Source organism: Callorhinus ursinus, unplaced genomic scaffold (assembly GCF_003265705.2).
Source record: "Callorhinus ursinus isolate GAN/ISIS: 27379988/994484 unplaced genomic scaffold, GSC_fseal_2.0 scaffold13, whole genome shotgun sequence".
Classification (NCBI taxonomy): Eukaryota; Metazoa; Chordata; class Mammalia; order Carnivora; family Otariidae; genus Callorhinus; species Callorhinus ursinus.
The window spans coordinates 35,987,182-36,002,429 of NW_027397075.1; the positions used below are offsets into that span (position 1 = coordinate 35,987,182).

Sequence of the window (15,248 nt, forward strand, 5' to 3'; positions counted from 1 at the left end):
TCAGGAGCTCTGAATTCTGATACTTCTTTTGTCACTCGTTGGGTGACCTTGGGCAAGTCATGTCATTTTCCTGGGTCTAGGTAATGTTTCTTTTTTCTTTTTCTTTTTTTTAATGGGGGGCAGGGGAGAATGGGGGTTGCATGTCTGGGATCACTGAATTGATTTTTTTTTTTAAGTGTTTTTTGCAGCCCCAAACATTTATGAACCCAGCCAGGTTTTCTTTTTCAGTTTAATTTCTTGCTTCCTGGCTTCTGGTTTCATTGAGGGGTTGATATGTGAAAGACACCGTGGGGGATGAACATGAATAATGCAAGCCCTCTGCCCTCTAGATGCTTATGACCTAATAGCAGATATTAGAGTTACACGGAGGATTGTACCATAATATATACATGAGTGATTCCAGCAGACAGACAAGAGCAAATGCCATGAGAACTCAGAGGGGGCAGAGATCATTGCCAGCTTGGAGGATAGGAAATGAGTTGCAGGAGGAGGACACTGGCATTAACCTGGGGAGGAGAGGAGGGGAGCTTGAAGGTTGGCAAGTTTTTAGCAGGCAGAGATGGAGGAAAGGCCATTCCTGATATCAGAAAAAAGGAGAGGTAAAGAGCAAGGAAAGTGCTGGAGGTATTTGGAGAATAGTGGGCTGTTTGTGTTGGCTGGACACAGGCAAGAGGTCAGGTAGTGATGGGGGCTTGGGACCCTATTTGGTAGGCCCTTTTAATTTTGGTAGAATATACGTTTTACTTAATAGGTAGCAGGGAGCTGTTTTTTGAGCTTGGATGTGACCTGGTCTGAACTGAGCTTTAGGATAATTCACTTACTGCAGAGGGTAGGAGAAACTGGAGGTGGAAAGGCCTCAAGGGAAGGAGGACAGCTACAAAGCTAATGCTTTTAGCATGGTGAAAGCTAACCAGGCCTGCGTTAGAATGGTGTCACTAGGAACAGAAAGCAGGGGTTGATTTATGTTAGGGTGGAGAAGAAGACTGAAAGGTAACTCCATGTTCACGCAAGTCTGAGGTAGAACCTACCAGTTCCACTGAACATAAAAAGGAAATCCACAAAGGGAAGGGTGTTTGGGCCGAGGACAGGGGGAGGGAGTTCACTTTCCATGCACTGAGTCTGAAGTATGGGAAGCCTATCTTAGTGGAGGTGTTCAACATTTACAGACTCCTGACCCGACCCTCAGTCCTGTGGATGGGGCTGGGGATGGAGATCTTAAAGTCAACACTATCCAAGTGAGAGTTGAACCCGCAGAAGTGAATAGATGACCAGGGAATTGGAGACAGAGACAGGAGCAAGAAGAAGATGGACAACAGAATCTCAAGAAATGTCTAAATTCTTCCCTTACGATGAACGGGGCACGGTCAGTGTTATAGCGTATAATCAGAAGAGTGCTGCATCATTGTGTCCAAGGGGAAAGAGAATATTGAAAGGGAGCAGCTGGTGAACCACACTTTAAAGGTTGCATTACTGCTTGGGGGATTAGGGGCTTAGAAGTGGTGTCTAGAGAGCCTAAAAGGGACTGGCTACAAGAAAACAGTTAAGAGCATTTGCGATGAGGGAACCTCTTATGTGTGTGTGTTTGCTGACAGGTGAACAGAGGAGAAAATTGGATGCGTACCTGGTCCTCAGTTTGTGATAGCCAAGATTCCAAATCCTCGTCTCTCCTTAATACTGGCATCTTTCGAATGTATCAAAAATTCGCGTTATGCTACGTCGTTTTTATGAAAGACCTATATTAGTACCTGTTTTCATTGACCCAAGGAAATCTGAAGAGGATTTTCACTGTATGAAAAAAAGAGAAAAGCTAAAATAACTTTCTGCGTTTGCCGTGAGCCCTTATACAGGCAGTGTGCACTCTGACCAGTGAGAGTGGCGCCCCCAAGCTCCTTCCCCTGGAACTACACTCAGCATCTCAGCCTCCAGCCACCATAGCTTTGAACTGTCGGTGAGCATCTGTGCTTATCTTGATTTATTTTGTGCATCCGTTAACAAGATGGGTCCTAAGGTATCAGAAAAGCCTAAGAGAGGTTATTTTTTGGGTCTGGGAATGCTCAAAAAATTTTCCATATAAATCACTGGTAAGTGCTTCTTTGCTTTATGTCATTTCAGTTTATGAAAGCTTTCATAGGTATGCTCTACTTTAGGACAGGGACAGGAAACCTGTATTGGTAATATGTACTCTGAACCCAAGGCCTCTTTCTTTCTTTTGAAAATCTCAGCCTTTGTTTTTCAGTCTATTATTTGGGGAATTTATTAGCTTTTTCTCCTCCATAGTTCCCCAATTTTAGTTCCCACTTGTCTTGGGGCTTGGGTTTGATTCTTGGAATTGAGTTCCAACGACAATAAATATGTAGATCACATCCGAGAGCTTAGTGTCTGAAACTCTAGAGGGAGGAAAAGGAGGAGGGGGTAGGGCAGGCTGGGAAATGAGACTTTAGCTCTATTGTAGTTCACACACAAAGGCCTGTTTGCAAACTACAGTGTAAACCAAGACTTTATCAGCCAAGGATTTATGTTCACATTAAGATCTGGGATTACACCAGGGAGATACCCCTGGTATAAATCTAAGTAGGATTAACTGCTTCCCTGCAATGCAAATTGGCTTGTCACTGTGTTTGTTTTTTCTCCAATATTTTTCCTAAGTGACAATAATTTTTTTTTTAAGATTATTTATTTATTTGGGAGAGAGAGAGAGAGTGAGAGAGAGCACAAGCAGGGGGGAGGAGCAGAGGGAGAGGGAGAAGCAGACTCATCCCAGGACCCGGAGATCATGACCTTAGCCGAAGGCAGACACTTAACCCACTGAGCCACCCAGGCACCCCTTAAGTGATAATAATTTGCAAAAACCATGGAATATTTGCTTTTGGCTCCATAACAGTTAGTGTAACTCTACTCACCCAAGGGGGGAAAATAAAAACCTTAAGGAATCCAGATCCCTCAATGAATTAAAAACTTAGGAGACTCGGGTTTTAATCTGTCTACTAACCATCTATTTTACTTTAGGTAGGTTGCTTAATAGAATTCTATGCTTCAATTTTTTTCATTGGCTCAATGATGATTTAAAAGATACTGGTTCTGCTTATCTCAGAGAACTATTGTTCAAGTTGTGAACTATTTTCTCTTTAAGTTATAACCATTAGATAAATTCCAGACGTACTATTACTTAGGCAATTAGATAATCACCGCAGCTAGTCTGGGGACAGGATGGGAGGTGAAGCAGGGACTGGGGATTTGGAGAGTCTAGATGAAGAAAGTAGGATTACTGAGAGCTTTTTCTTCAGCTCAACAATGGATGACGCCACCAAGAAAATAAGCTTAAGAAAAAAACCTCTGTGAATGTTTCATACACCACTCCTAATGCTGCTTTCAGATAATTGCTTGGCTAAATAAATTCCTTACATATTGACTAATAAAGAGTGCTCAGATTTGTACACCTGATGCCCATTATCCATTTGCTCTCTGACTTCTGTTACCATGACTTCAGCAAATTTAGTATAAATAAAAACGCTCTAGCTCTGTTCAGAGCTGGGCCCTATAATCTCCCAGCTTTGATACCTTCCCGTGTCCACTCAAGCACTGAAGAATATGATGATTTAGACTTGGAAATCTGACTATGGAGTCAGATAGTAAGAAATCGGGGATTTAGATATCAGAAATGATCACTCCAATGCATCACCAAACCATGCATCAACAAGCTCAATTACAAAAGGTTCTTGAGGGAACAAAGTTGAAATAGGCATTATCATCGAGACATTTCAGACATATCTGTACTGGTGGTTGATTTGCCAGGTAACCTGGCTGTTCCTCAGTTTCCTCAACCATTAAACAAAAGGCAGAATGAGATTATCTTGAAGGTCACTTCCTGCTTTGAAATACTATTTCTCTAAAGAGTTCGGAGAAAATTACAAAAAGCATTCTTATAGCTCTTGATAAGCCCAAACCACATACCAGGATGCCACAAGACCAGAAAATAAAAATATCCCCTTGTAGACCAGTCTCTGTGCAAAGTAGGAAGAAATGGGGGGGGGGGGAATGCCCCCCATGTGCTAAACAAAAAAGCACCATACACTTGTGGAACTCCTCTATTTTAAGCAGCATGTTCAAGAAACATTGTTGGAGACCTACGATGTGCAAGGCACTGTTTAAGTTGTTACTTTTCGGTTTAAAAATTATTATCACTTTGCCAGGTATCTCTTTAACCTGAACTAGTGAATACTGCCTTGGGTGGGTATAAAATTAAAGCCAAGGTCAAGGGAGACAGTCTCCAAACAGACCAAAAATAAAACGCTTGTGACATCATTAGAGGAAAAAAAGCCAAAATAATTGCACAAAGATCAAAGGCAAAAAAAAGAGAAACATGTTTGGTTAATACTGGGCTTTTGAGCATTTCTTGTGCTCCCAAGGCCCGTCTATCCATCCACACCACACTTCGTAACCGTGCTATTCTAAACCGATGACAAGTCCAGCTTCGTCGCGGACAGGGCACAAAGCGCAGATCCCACAATCCAGACCCCGCTGCCAACTCTCTCCTCTGGGAAGGAAGGAGGCGTTTCCCTTAGGGCAACTGTAAAATAAAGCAGCCTCTCTAATCTCTTCCTCCAGTACGAAAGAAATGTCGGTCCAAATAAATGAATACATAAATAGCTACATGAAGGATAAGAGGTGGAAAGAGGGGAAGGGAAGCTCTTTTTCTTTCTTTTTAAATTTCCCGCACCCCTTTTCCACCCCGCCTCCCCACGCCGTCCCCACTTTCAGCCGCAGCTCTGGAGACCCTGACCGCGCGCTACTGGGCGGTCGGGTAGAGGGTCTTTAGAAAGTAGGCGGGACTGGCCAGATGAATAATTCGGTGTCCGATTTTTCCTGCCTTCGGTGGCAGTTCCTCCTCCGCTTCGTTACTCGATTGCACACGCGGCCAGGCCCTCGGCCCTCGATTGCTCCGGCCTATCACCCTGGGATGCCGCCTGCCGCCGCCGCGGCTGCCGGGCTTGTGGGATCGGTGGCGGCGTAGCCGGAGCCGCGGCGGGAGCCGTGGCCTGAGAGTTAGGGGGGCGGGCCGGCTCATTCCTGGGGTGGGGGCCGAGGACTGGCGGGCGAGAACCCGGGGCCACCGCCCCCCTTCCCTGAGGGAGCGGACACTCCGACCCTCTGAGGCGGCGGCGGCGGGAGCCGGTCAGAGGGGGCGGCCCCTGGCGGCGACGCCCCCAGCCCTGCCCTGCCCTGCCCGGCCCCACTCCATCCCCAGCCCCAGCCCGATCTGGCCGCGAGAGACGCCGGCTGGGGTTTGAGGAAGGCGGATCCGCGGGGGCAGGCGGGCGAGCCGCCCCTCCCGGGTCTTTCCACGTCCCCTCCCGGGAGGGACCCACACCTGAGCCCGGACCCACCCCCGGCCGGGGCCACGCTGGATCCGCCTCCCGGCCTGGGTCCCGCCCGCCGGCTGCAGGTGGGCTGCAGCGCCGGAGCCGCGGGCAGTGGGCTGCGGGGAAGGAGGTGAGCCGCGTCCGTGCCGGCTGCCGCTCCGGTCCTTGCCCCCGCCGCTGCGCTCTCCTCCTCCCTTTCCCGCAGGCAGGGCGCGGAGTCGCGCGCCCTCCCCGCCGCCGCCGCCGCCTTGTCCCTCCGGGGCACCATGGAGCTCTCCCCGTCGTCCGGAGGAGCCGCGGAGGCGCTGTCCTGGCCGGAGATGTTCCCAGGACTGGAGTCCGACTCGCCGCTACCCCCGGAGGAGCTAGAAGCGGTTGTCCCAGTCGGTGGGGCCGTGGCTGGTGGCATGTTGGATCGGATCCTTCTGGAGTCCGTGTGCCAGCAACAGAGCTGGGTCCGGGTGTACGGTAAGGACCACAGGCCATCCTAGAGGCTGGTGTTTTTGCTGTGGCTGAAATTCATCCCTAGCCTCAAGTCCTATTCTCAGTCCCCATCCATTCTGGGTCAGTTTCCCACATCCCTTTTTGTTCCGGCGTGCGTTTCTGACAAGTTTCTCCAGGCTAGCGCTTGAGTAGAGAGATGTCATTCAGTATGGTCTTTGGACCTTTCCAGACACCTGCAGGAAGTTTAAGGTGGAGTTGAGCTACGCAGACTGATATATTAGGTGATAACTTCAAAGGGAACTGTCAACCGATTTCAGGGAGGTCTGATGGAACACACCATGAAATCAAGCGAACAGTTTCATTTCTTTCTCTTGAGTGAGGCAAGGCTGGAAACTAAGATACTATGAAATAGCTTAGCAGTGGATAAGATAATAAAATAAAATAGAATAACCAAAAATATTTATTTGGTGGGAACAGACTAATCTATAACCTCTTTCTGAACCTCATTCTCCTAAAGGCAACCACTTAGTCCAAGGGGTGTGGATTGTGTCAGATTGCACTATTGTTTCTGGTTCTTTGTAAAGTGACTGGGTTGCTACTCAGCAAGTTAAAAGTGATGAACACACTAAAACTTTCCCTTTCTGCATTCCTAGCAACCACCTCTTTAATTAAAACTGAATGATGATATTCTGTTAGGGTGAGCCTTGTGGCAGCATTAAAACCATGCCAGTTTTGAAAACTCCTAGCCCAAGGATTTATAGCCTGGAATTCAGGACTGAGCTGTGGCTTCCCAAAATATTAAAACGTCAAGATGTTTATCACTTAACTCACGTGAACACAAGACATTAGTGATGTGGCTGAATATAAGAGGGCAAATTTGAAGCACCTGGGATCAAAGACAATGTTAAGATGTTATCCTCCAGTCATGTGCATCTAAGCCTCTAGTGATCAAGTACATTATGCTTTTTTCCTTCAATCTTCTGAAGCGGGTATATATTTACTATTCAGGAGTGACCAAGACTTAGAAGTTATCTCTCTGGATAGTTCAGTTGATTTCAAGACTTCAAGTCCATCACTATCAGAAAGATCACAGAACAAGGAGTTCAGAGATTTGAGTTTTTGTCTTGGTTCTGCCAATAAGTGGCTCTGTGATTTGGGGTAGATCAGGTAACTTTTTTTTTTTTTTAAGCCTCTGATTCTTCATCTGTAAAATTAATGAATTGGATTAATAATCTCTTAATGGCCCTTTCAGTTTTAAAAATCCTGTAGTTCTTACAACCAGTTCTTAAGGATTTATATTTGTACCATTTTATATTTTGCTTGATGTTTATACATGGTTTTTGATGTTATTCTAAGCACCTGAAAGAATTAAAGCAAAGAAGTAGGAGATGATGCAAGGTCACCCAGTTCATTCTCAGGAGATTAAAAACTTTAGTGCCTGATTTTCCATCCACCTGCCGATCCCACTTACCCGATAGCTTATGACAAAGGTTGATGAGAACCTGAAAATGAGCTTGAATTAGAATATATTATTACGTTTTCCCATCCTATCCTCCTTTTTATCCTTCTACATTTCTTTGGCATATTGTTTTTTACATAAAGTTAGAGATAGGCCATGTTACTGTAAGAATATATGATATTTCAGTGTCCAAAACTATTCTGTTTGGGTATTCCAGACCTAGCGTAAATTACTGTTCTTTGCGTGTAACCCATAAAAATATGTGCATATTGGGCGCCTGGGTGGCTCAGTCGTTAAGCGTCTGCCTTCAGCTCAGGTCATGATCCCAGGGTCCCGGGATCCAGCCCCGCATCGGGCTACCTGCCCCGCAGGAGGCCTGCTTCTCCCTCTCCCACTCCCCCTGCTTGTGTTCCCTCTCTCGCTATGTCTCTCTCTGTCAAATAGGTAAATAAAATCTTAAAAAAAAAAAATATGTGCATGTTTTTGTTCATTTTTAGGGGTAGATTTGTGAGGGGTGTGTATACATATATACACACATGGATTTGTGGATATTCTTAAGTATATATGGATAAATATATGTACATATATTCTCTTCTCACACACATATGTACTGTGCATTTCAGTGTCAAGTTGCAGACTTTCCACTGCATTGTAATTTTTTTGTCTTCCCTATCAATTAACCAGATGTTGTTTTTATTTACTGTTTAGTACTACTACTTTCCTTCCTCTAAGGCCACTCATCCTGGATACTCCTTTGTTGTCTTAGTTTGATGTAAATATTCCAAAACTATCTGAACGATTCTGGGCTTTTCTGTGTCCTTAGCTAGTTTTTAAGTTGCCTATTGCATAACTCTTTGAACAGCTTTGAAGTAAAAATAATAGAATGTAGAAAATCAGTTTGGAAAACACTAGTTCATTTTTGGGTTTTTTTTGTTGTTTACTTGTTTGTTTTGTGTGTTCACAATTCTGATTGTTTTGGAACATTTAGGTTCTTTCACGCAATTTAAGGAGACCTTTGATGAGTGTGGTCTAATGTTTTTAAAAGAAATTCAGAAACTGGGAACCTAGTCTAGAGTATACGACTGGGGATTGAGAACCGGGTTTTTTTTTTCTCTCTTTGCCACAAATTGGTTGTCTAACTTTGGGTAAGTAATTTTAACTCTGGCTCTAGGTTTCTATATAAAATGTAGAATCTGGACTAATTGGTATCTGTGGTCCATTTTAGCTATAGAGTTGTCTGATTCTGTGGCCTGCCCTATTATTTTACCTACAACTTAGCCTACCAATTCCTGTCTGACTCTTGGGGACAGGCTTCAAGAAAGCCCTTAATGAGTTTAAATCATGATTGTCAGGGGCTTCTGGGGAGCACTTTTATCAAAAGGTCAGTGAACTTAGTTGTGAAAGCAGGAATGTTGAGGGCAGATGTATATTTGTTTGGAATGTTTTGACAAGATAGGAAGGTGGGGGAAAAGGGGATCTTGCTCAGGTGAAGCTTATTCAGTTTTGAGCACTAACCTGAAATAGCCATGTGGATTTTAAAAAGGTACAAAGGAAGGAGCTGTATTAAGTGCTCCTGGCTTCTGGCTATGATTCACATCCTCTACCATATACATATGTTTTTTTGTTTGTTTGTTTGTTTTCAGGTCAAGAGCTTTTATTTTCTTTTTTAAATATTTTATTTATTTATTTGACAGAGAGAGACAGCGAGAGAAGGAACACAAGCAGGGGGAGTGGGAGAGGGAGAAGCAGACTTCCCGCAGAGCAGGGAGCCTGATCCCAGGACCCTGGGATCATGGCCTGAGCCAAAGGCAGACACTCAACCGACTGAGCCTCCCAGGCGCCCCTACCATACACTTATGTTTGAAATCAACAAGCAAACAAGTAAATAAATGCCAGTAACAGCCCCCCCCAACCTGAATACCTTAACAGAAACTTTTGGAAATAATATTTTATTAGTTTGCCTCATGAAATTTGAAGACTAGGCACTGTTTTGAGCTTGCTGTCGACTATTTTATTGATAAAACATATTTAGAGTTTTGTGTATTGCCAGGATTGGAAAGCTTTTTCTGGAATCTGTCCCAGCTTTATAATAGGTAGATGTATACTTAGAACACAAATGCTTATCATTGAGACATAGCTAAGAGAAAATACGCTGCCCTGGCCTTCATTTTCTTTTAGTTGTAAAATGTTCTATTTGTTTTATTTCCATTTGTTTTATTACAGTTTTATTATAAGTTGTGCCCATGCCCTGTCAAGACTATAAATATTTGATACCAGGAAGTCTGTCTTGTTTGTCTTTGTATTCCTATCTTGCCACCCCTTCATCGTCACCGTGTCTAGCAGATTGGTACCTTGCTCATAGTCAGTGTCTGTTGAATGTTGATCCATGCGTCCTTTGACCGTCCAGATCTCAACCTGACTGATTGTATGGGTGGCAGAGTAGCTTAAACAAAGGCATGCCACAAACAGCTAAATATGGATGCAGAATCCAAGAGCATCAAATGCAGAACATTTTTCAGATATTTATAGCCTCAAAGCAAAGTCAATTGGCTGAAAAAGCGCAGCAGCCTAGCAAAAGGAAACGGGAGAGGCAAAGCCAGCCTCACTGTCTGTGCTTTCTGGTAAACAATGAGAACATTAAAATTAACTACTTTACCACGAATGGACAGCGAGTGTAGGACACTGGGAGAAACTGAAGATACCAGTCTCTAGTAGTGCCTGCGTTGGAGCTTCGCAGCCATCAGCACAACAGGTCTGCAAGTGTGTGCACAGATGTGCCCTCGGATAGCTAGAGGGGAAATATAGTTATCACACTAAAGTGCTCACCAAGCAATCATATGGTTTTGATTTTAGTAGTATAAACAGGACTTATCTAAAATATTCACTTAATAAAATAAATAACATCAACATTAGTGCTTAACATTAAGCTAGCATATAGCTCATTGTTTATTGATGACTGATAGGGATCTGCTGGAAATTTTCTAAAGGCTGGTACTATTTCAGCAAGCAGAAGAGAAAAAGAATCATACTGCATCATATACCATATAATTCTGGAAATGTGACAATGAGAATTTGGTAAGAATTTCTCATGAACTCCATATGAGTTGATGGTGGACAGTTTTCCCTGTTTGTAGTAAATAGTTTTGCTTATGTTTCATGAATTAAGATAAAGGATGAGATATGTTTCATTGCATTTTTAGAGAATATGCCTCTATATTTACTTAAAACACTGTAACCAGTAACAAGTCCAGGAAGTTGTTTCATTTTGGTGTAGTATGAAGATGTCATTAATTCACTGGCCTTACAAGGAATGTTCTTAACATAATTAACTTTCAATATTCTCAGTGAATTATTCATTCTTACATGTCTTAAATATGTACCCCATGCTTGACTTCTGTTTTGTATTAATGTGTGGATGAATGAAATTGTTGAAGTTTTGTGTGCTCTAGCTAATTGATTGCTTGAAGAAAATCAGTGAATGTGTACTCAGTACATCCCAAAACATGTTCATGTTACTTAAGTGTTTTAATTTCCTCAAATACTATAAATTGAACTTTTATAATGATTATTAATATTTTAACAATTCTTGGGATTGTAAGCTTGAGTTCAATACTTAGGATGTGGCATTAGCTTTGAAGGTTGATACATTAATTTCCCAATACATTTTATGTACATTAGGAGTAGACAGTTCACTGAAACAAGAGAGAACTATCAAGAATGCCTAGGAATATACTGTTTATTTTAAATTATATTGATTTCAAATAGCCCCTCCTTTTTTTTCTTTGAGAGAAAATTAGTATATCTTATTTAAATTGTATGTCCCGTTAATGTTAGAGACATGTACGATTTCCTTTATCATATCTTAGTATTTTCCTACCCTCTATCATGTTGGTTTATTGCTATTTCATTTTCAAAGAATGAAAGTATTTTTGAAGAATAGAACTATACATTCATAATCTCTTTTCCATAACCATTAGGACTAGAGTGCTTCAGAATTCAAAATTTTTTTGATTTTAGAAAATGTATATATATACACAGTGACATAACCCCCTAATGGGGTCTGGAGCAACATCCAGGAATCAATCATATTAATATTCCTGTAGTTAAGTAAAAATCCACACTAAGTATGGTTTAAGACTATAAATAGTGTTATGTCAGTGAGGGTCAGATTTTACTGCTAAACAAGTTATGAAGACAGTGTTTTCAGAGCTTTTTGGGTTTAGGAATTAGAGGTATGAAATTGAGGATATGTACAAATTTTCTGACATAAATAATGCAAAGTTCTAGAGTGCACCTGTTTGAGAATAGTTCACTTATAAAGAGTGTCTTTATCTTTTCTACATCATAAAATTCAGTGCATGTACTTTAAAAAATGAGGTACAGTTGTGTCTCATGTTGAATGAAATAAATTTCTCTGACTTGCTAAGGAAAAAAAGGAATTCACATGACAAAGCACATAGGTTTTACTGAGATTACTAAGGAAGTGGTGGCAGGGCAGTGGTTTCTAATGCTTTCTTTCATTAGAAAGAAGGATGAGGTAAGTTGAAGCAGAGGGTTTATGTAATTGTTCTTTGCAGTTGCTCTCTTCAGTGGCACAGAGTGATTTGATCACCTTTTCAAGTAGGTGGACCACAAAAAAGCATTCAACTAATGCCTGAGTTAATCCAGAAAAAATTCAGTTGTCTGCTACCTTGTCCCTCCCTATTGGAATAACTTTTAAGTAACAAGAGAGGTGTTTGGTCTTGTTAACCAGGAGGAGGAGTTTGAAGTGTGCTGAGGGCACTACTGAAATTGCTTCACCCTGTCTTGGCAGAGGGATAATTGCTCTCTGATGTTTGTAAAAACCCCTTTCTTCCCAAAGGCTATCAAGTGCTTCGCAAGACTTGTAGGTAGAGAACCCCTTGCAAATTTAATGTAGCTTATTTTCTAATGAGAAGGCAGCCATCAAGAAGTACCTGATATGCAAGTGGTAGAAAAGAAGATGTGCTGAGGTCCAGGTAGTGTTAGTGGGTCTGCTGTAAACAAAATTAAAATTGAACCCTTGAAGGCATGACAAAACTTCATTTGCTAGGCTATGATACAGAATTTATCATCTTATCTCTATAGTAGGTTTGGATGTTAGGAGTCAGAGTTTTGCCTTCCCACCAAGTGTTGGTTACATTAATTCATTGCCCGAGTCTCCTTTGCTCATAAGAGTCCGATTTAGATCCTGATTGCATTCTTTTTTTTTTTAATTTTATTTATTTATTTGAGAGAATGAGAGAGAGAGAGAGAGAGAGCATGAGAGGGGGTTGGGTCAGAGGGAGAAGCAGACTCCCTGCCGAGCAGGGAGCCCGATGCGGGACTCGATCCCGGGACTCCAGTATCATGACCTGAGCTGAAGGCAGTGGCTTAACCAACTGAGCCACCCAGGCGCCCCCTGATTACATTCTTATGCCACCATAAATTGTCTTCAACATTGCTCAAGTTCTGTTCACATTGTGTCATTTTCAGTAGACTTTCTAAAACTACCCCTTACCGGACTCCTGGGTGGAAAAGACTGGTAACACTTGCAGATACTGTTTGGGAGAGCAAAAATTTACAAAGGAAAATATTTGACATAAGGCAAGAAAACAAAATTCAAAAGAATAGTGTGGAAAGCTAAAGAAAACTTTAAAGTTGATAGTCCTAAATATTTTCAAAACAATCCTTTAAGTTACCTCATTGAGGAAACTGGATCAGGAAGTTTAGCTTATTACCAAAATTGGAGACAAATTCCACAGTTTGTCAGGATTAGAACTCTAACCTCAGATTCCTCAGCCTCCTGTTTTAGCTTCTAGATCTTACTGCTTTCCCTTAGGGAGATGGCCTTTCAAAACTGAAGGTCAGGAAAACTGGACAGTGAGAAATACCAGATTGTTAGTTTCACAGTCTTTAAGGGAAATGCTGGAAGTACCATTACCTAGGTAACAGAAAACAAAAATGGACAAAACATCCAGAAAGTAGGAGGATGAGAATAATCTCATAATGTGATTGTTAAGAGGTAGAGCAGAGGACAGATTAAATAATTTTTCATCTCTAAATTTTTTATCCATAAATTCTTTATTCTGTAATTGGATGTTTTAAGGAAATTTGAATGTTTCATTTATGATGCTTAGAAACCTGGATAATACCTAATAAGTTTCTGCCTTTTTAAATTTCTGACCTCTCTGATTCATAGCATTAAAAAATTAATAGCTTTTTTCTTATTATGAGTATAATAGTGCTTAATGTAAAGAATTTGAATTATAGGAAAAGCCAAGGAAAATTAAAGTCACCTGTAATTATACCTCAGATATAACTCTTCTTTTAATATTTTGTTGTATTTTATCCTTGTCTTTTATGTGCAAAAATGTACTTTTTTGTATGTATTTGGTATCATTGCATATTATTTTAAATCCTCCCTTGTTTCTAACTGTATTTTCTTAGGTTTTTAAAAATGTTTAAAACTTTTTCAAATATATTTTTATTTTTAAATTTAATTAAAAACATAGGTAAACATTTCCATCTTTCCAATATTCAAAAATTATAAAAAGATATTCCGTGAGATCTCTGTCACCCCTCCTCCATACCCCTCACTTACCATCTGGCAGGCAATCGTTCACTCCACACAATCAATAAATGTTTGAAATTCTTGTGTATGCTCGCATACCTATTCCCTGCCCAGAGAAACATATAAATAGATAGATATGTGAAAACTCCACCAAGAGTGGGGTCCAAGAAATTTCGTTCACAAAAATGTAAGGTCATGTTTTTTTTGAGGTTAATGAATGGACTGGAGCAGGTCCGCAAAGGAAGTTGGCTGGGAGTTCTGGGGGTCTGGAGCCAGTTGTTAATTGCTTTATATCTGAATTGATATTATCATAGTTTTTACTGTGTGTATTGCTTTTTTCTCCTTTTTTATACAAATGATAACCCGTTAAAGGAATTTATCAGCACCTTGTGTTATTCCTGCCTCACATCCCCTCTCTCTACACACTTATTAATATATTTTTGACATAGTTTCCTGTTAGTTTGTAAAGCAGTTCCTCATTCTTTTTGTGGCTGCATAATGCCTGAATGAATCATAATTTATTTAACCAGTCCCCAAGTTTTGCTGGTACAAGTGATAATACAGTGAATAATCTTGAATATAAGGCATTTTGCTTGTGTATGAATATTTTTTTAAGAAAAGTTCATATAGAATCGCTAGGTCAAAGATATGTGTACTTGTAATTTTGAAAGATATTTCCAAATTGCTCTTGTTATAGGTTGTAACTATTTATATTTTGCCAGCAGTGTATGAGAATGCCTATCTCTCTACACATAGGGAATTATCAAGAATTTTTGAATATGACAATCTAATTGATGAAAATAGTTTTAAATTTAATTTTTCATATCTTTTACATTAATTGTCTTACAGAGCCATTTAAATACATCCTTTTCTGTGAATTGTACATATCTTTTGCCCATTTTTATTGGGTTGTTGGATCTTTTTCCTAGTGATTTGTAGGAACTCCTTATTAAATAAAGAGGCTTTTATCTGTAATGAGTTACCAGTATTTTCATTTGTCTTTTCTTTCCCTCTCTATAAGAAAATTATTTTCATGCAGTTGAATGTATCCGCTCTTTTATGGCTCTTTGTTTTTATGTTATAGTTAGCATGGCCTTTCCTATTCTGAGGTTATAAAATAATTCTTCCATGGTTTGTCAAGTACTTCTTTGTTTTCATTTTTTATACTTAAATCTTTGATCCATTTGGAATTCATCCTGCTATAAGGTATGAGATATAGATACAATTTTATTTTTAGAAAGATGGCTTTCCAGTTGTCCTAACACCATTTGTTGAATAACTCATCTTTTCTCCACTGGTTTAAGATGACTTCTCTATCCTTTGGTAGACTACCATTTATATGTTTTGTTTCTTTCAAGATTTTCTACTCTATTCTATTGGTCTGTCTATATTGATATGTCAGTATCACACTGTT

At 40.7% G+C, this 15,248-nt stretch overlaps 1 protein-coding gene across 4 annotated transcripts in view; it reads left to right on the top strand.

The window, feature by feature from the left end:
- The first annotated feature begins 4,956 nt into the window (after positions 1-4,956).
- Positions 4,957-15,248, top strand: part of RASAL2 (RAS protein activator like 2) — a 356,954-nt gene continuing 346,662 nt past the window's right edge. For 2 of the 4 annotated variants that reach the window (XM_025877489.2, XM_025877491.2), the window contains exon 1: positions 4,959-5,828. In XM_025877489.2, coding sequence (XP_025733274.1) covers positions 5,627-5,828 — 202 coding nt within the window. In that variant the 5' untranslated portion in view covers positions 4,959-5,626. Of the gene's footprint in view, positions 5,829-15,248 lie in introns of all 4 variants that reach the window. The other 2 variants (XM_073900062.1, XM_073900061.1) reach the window with 2 other exon arrangements.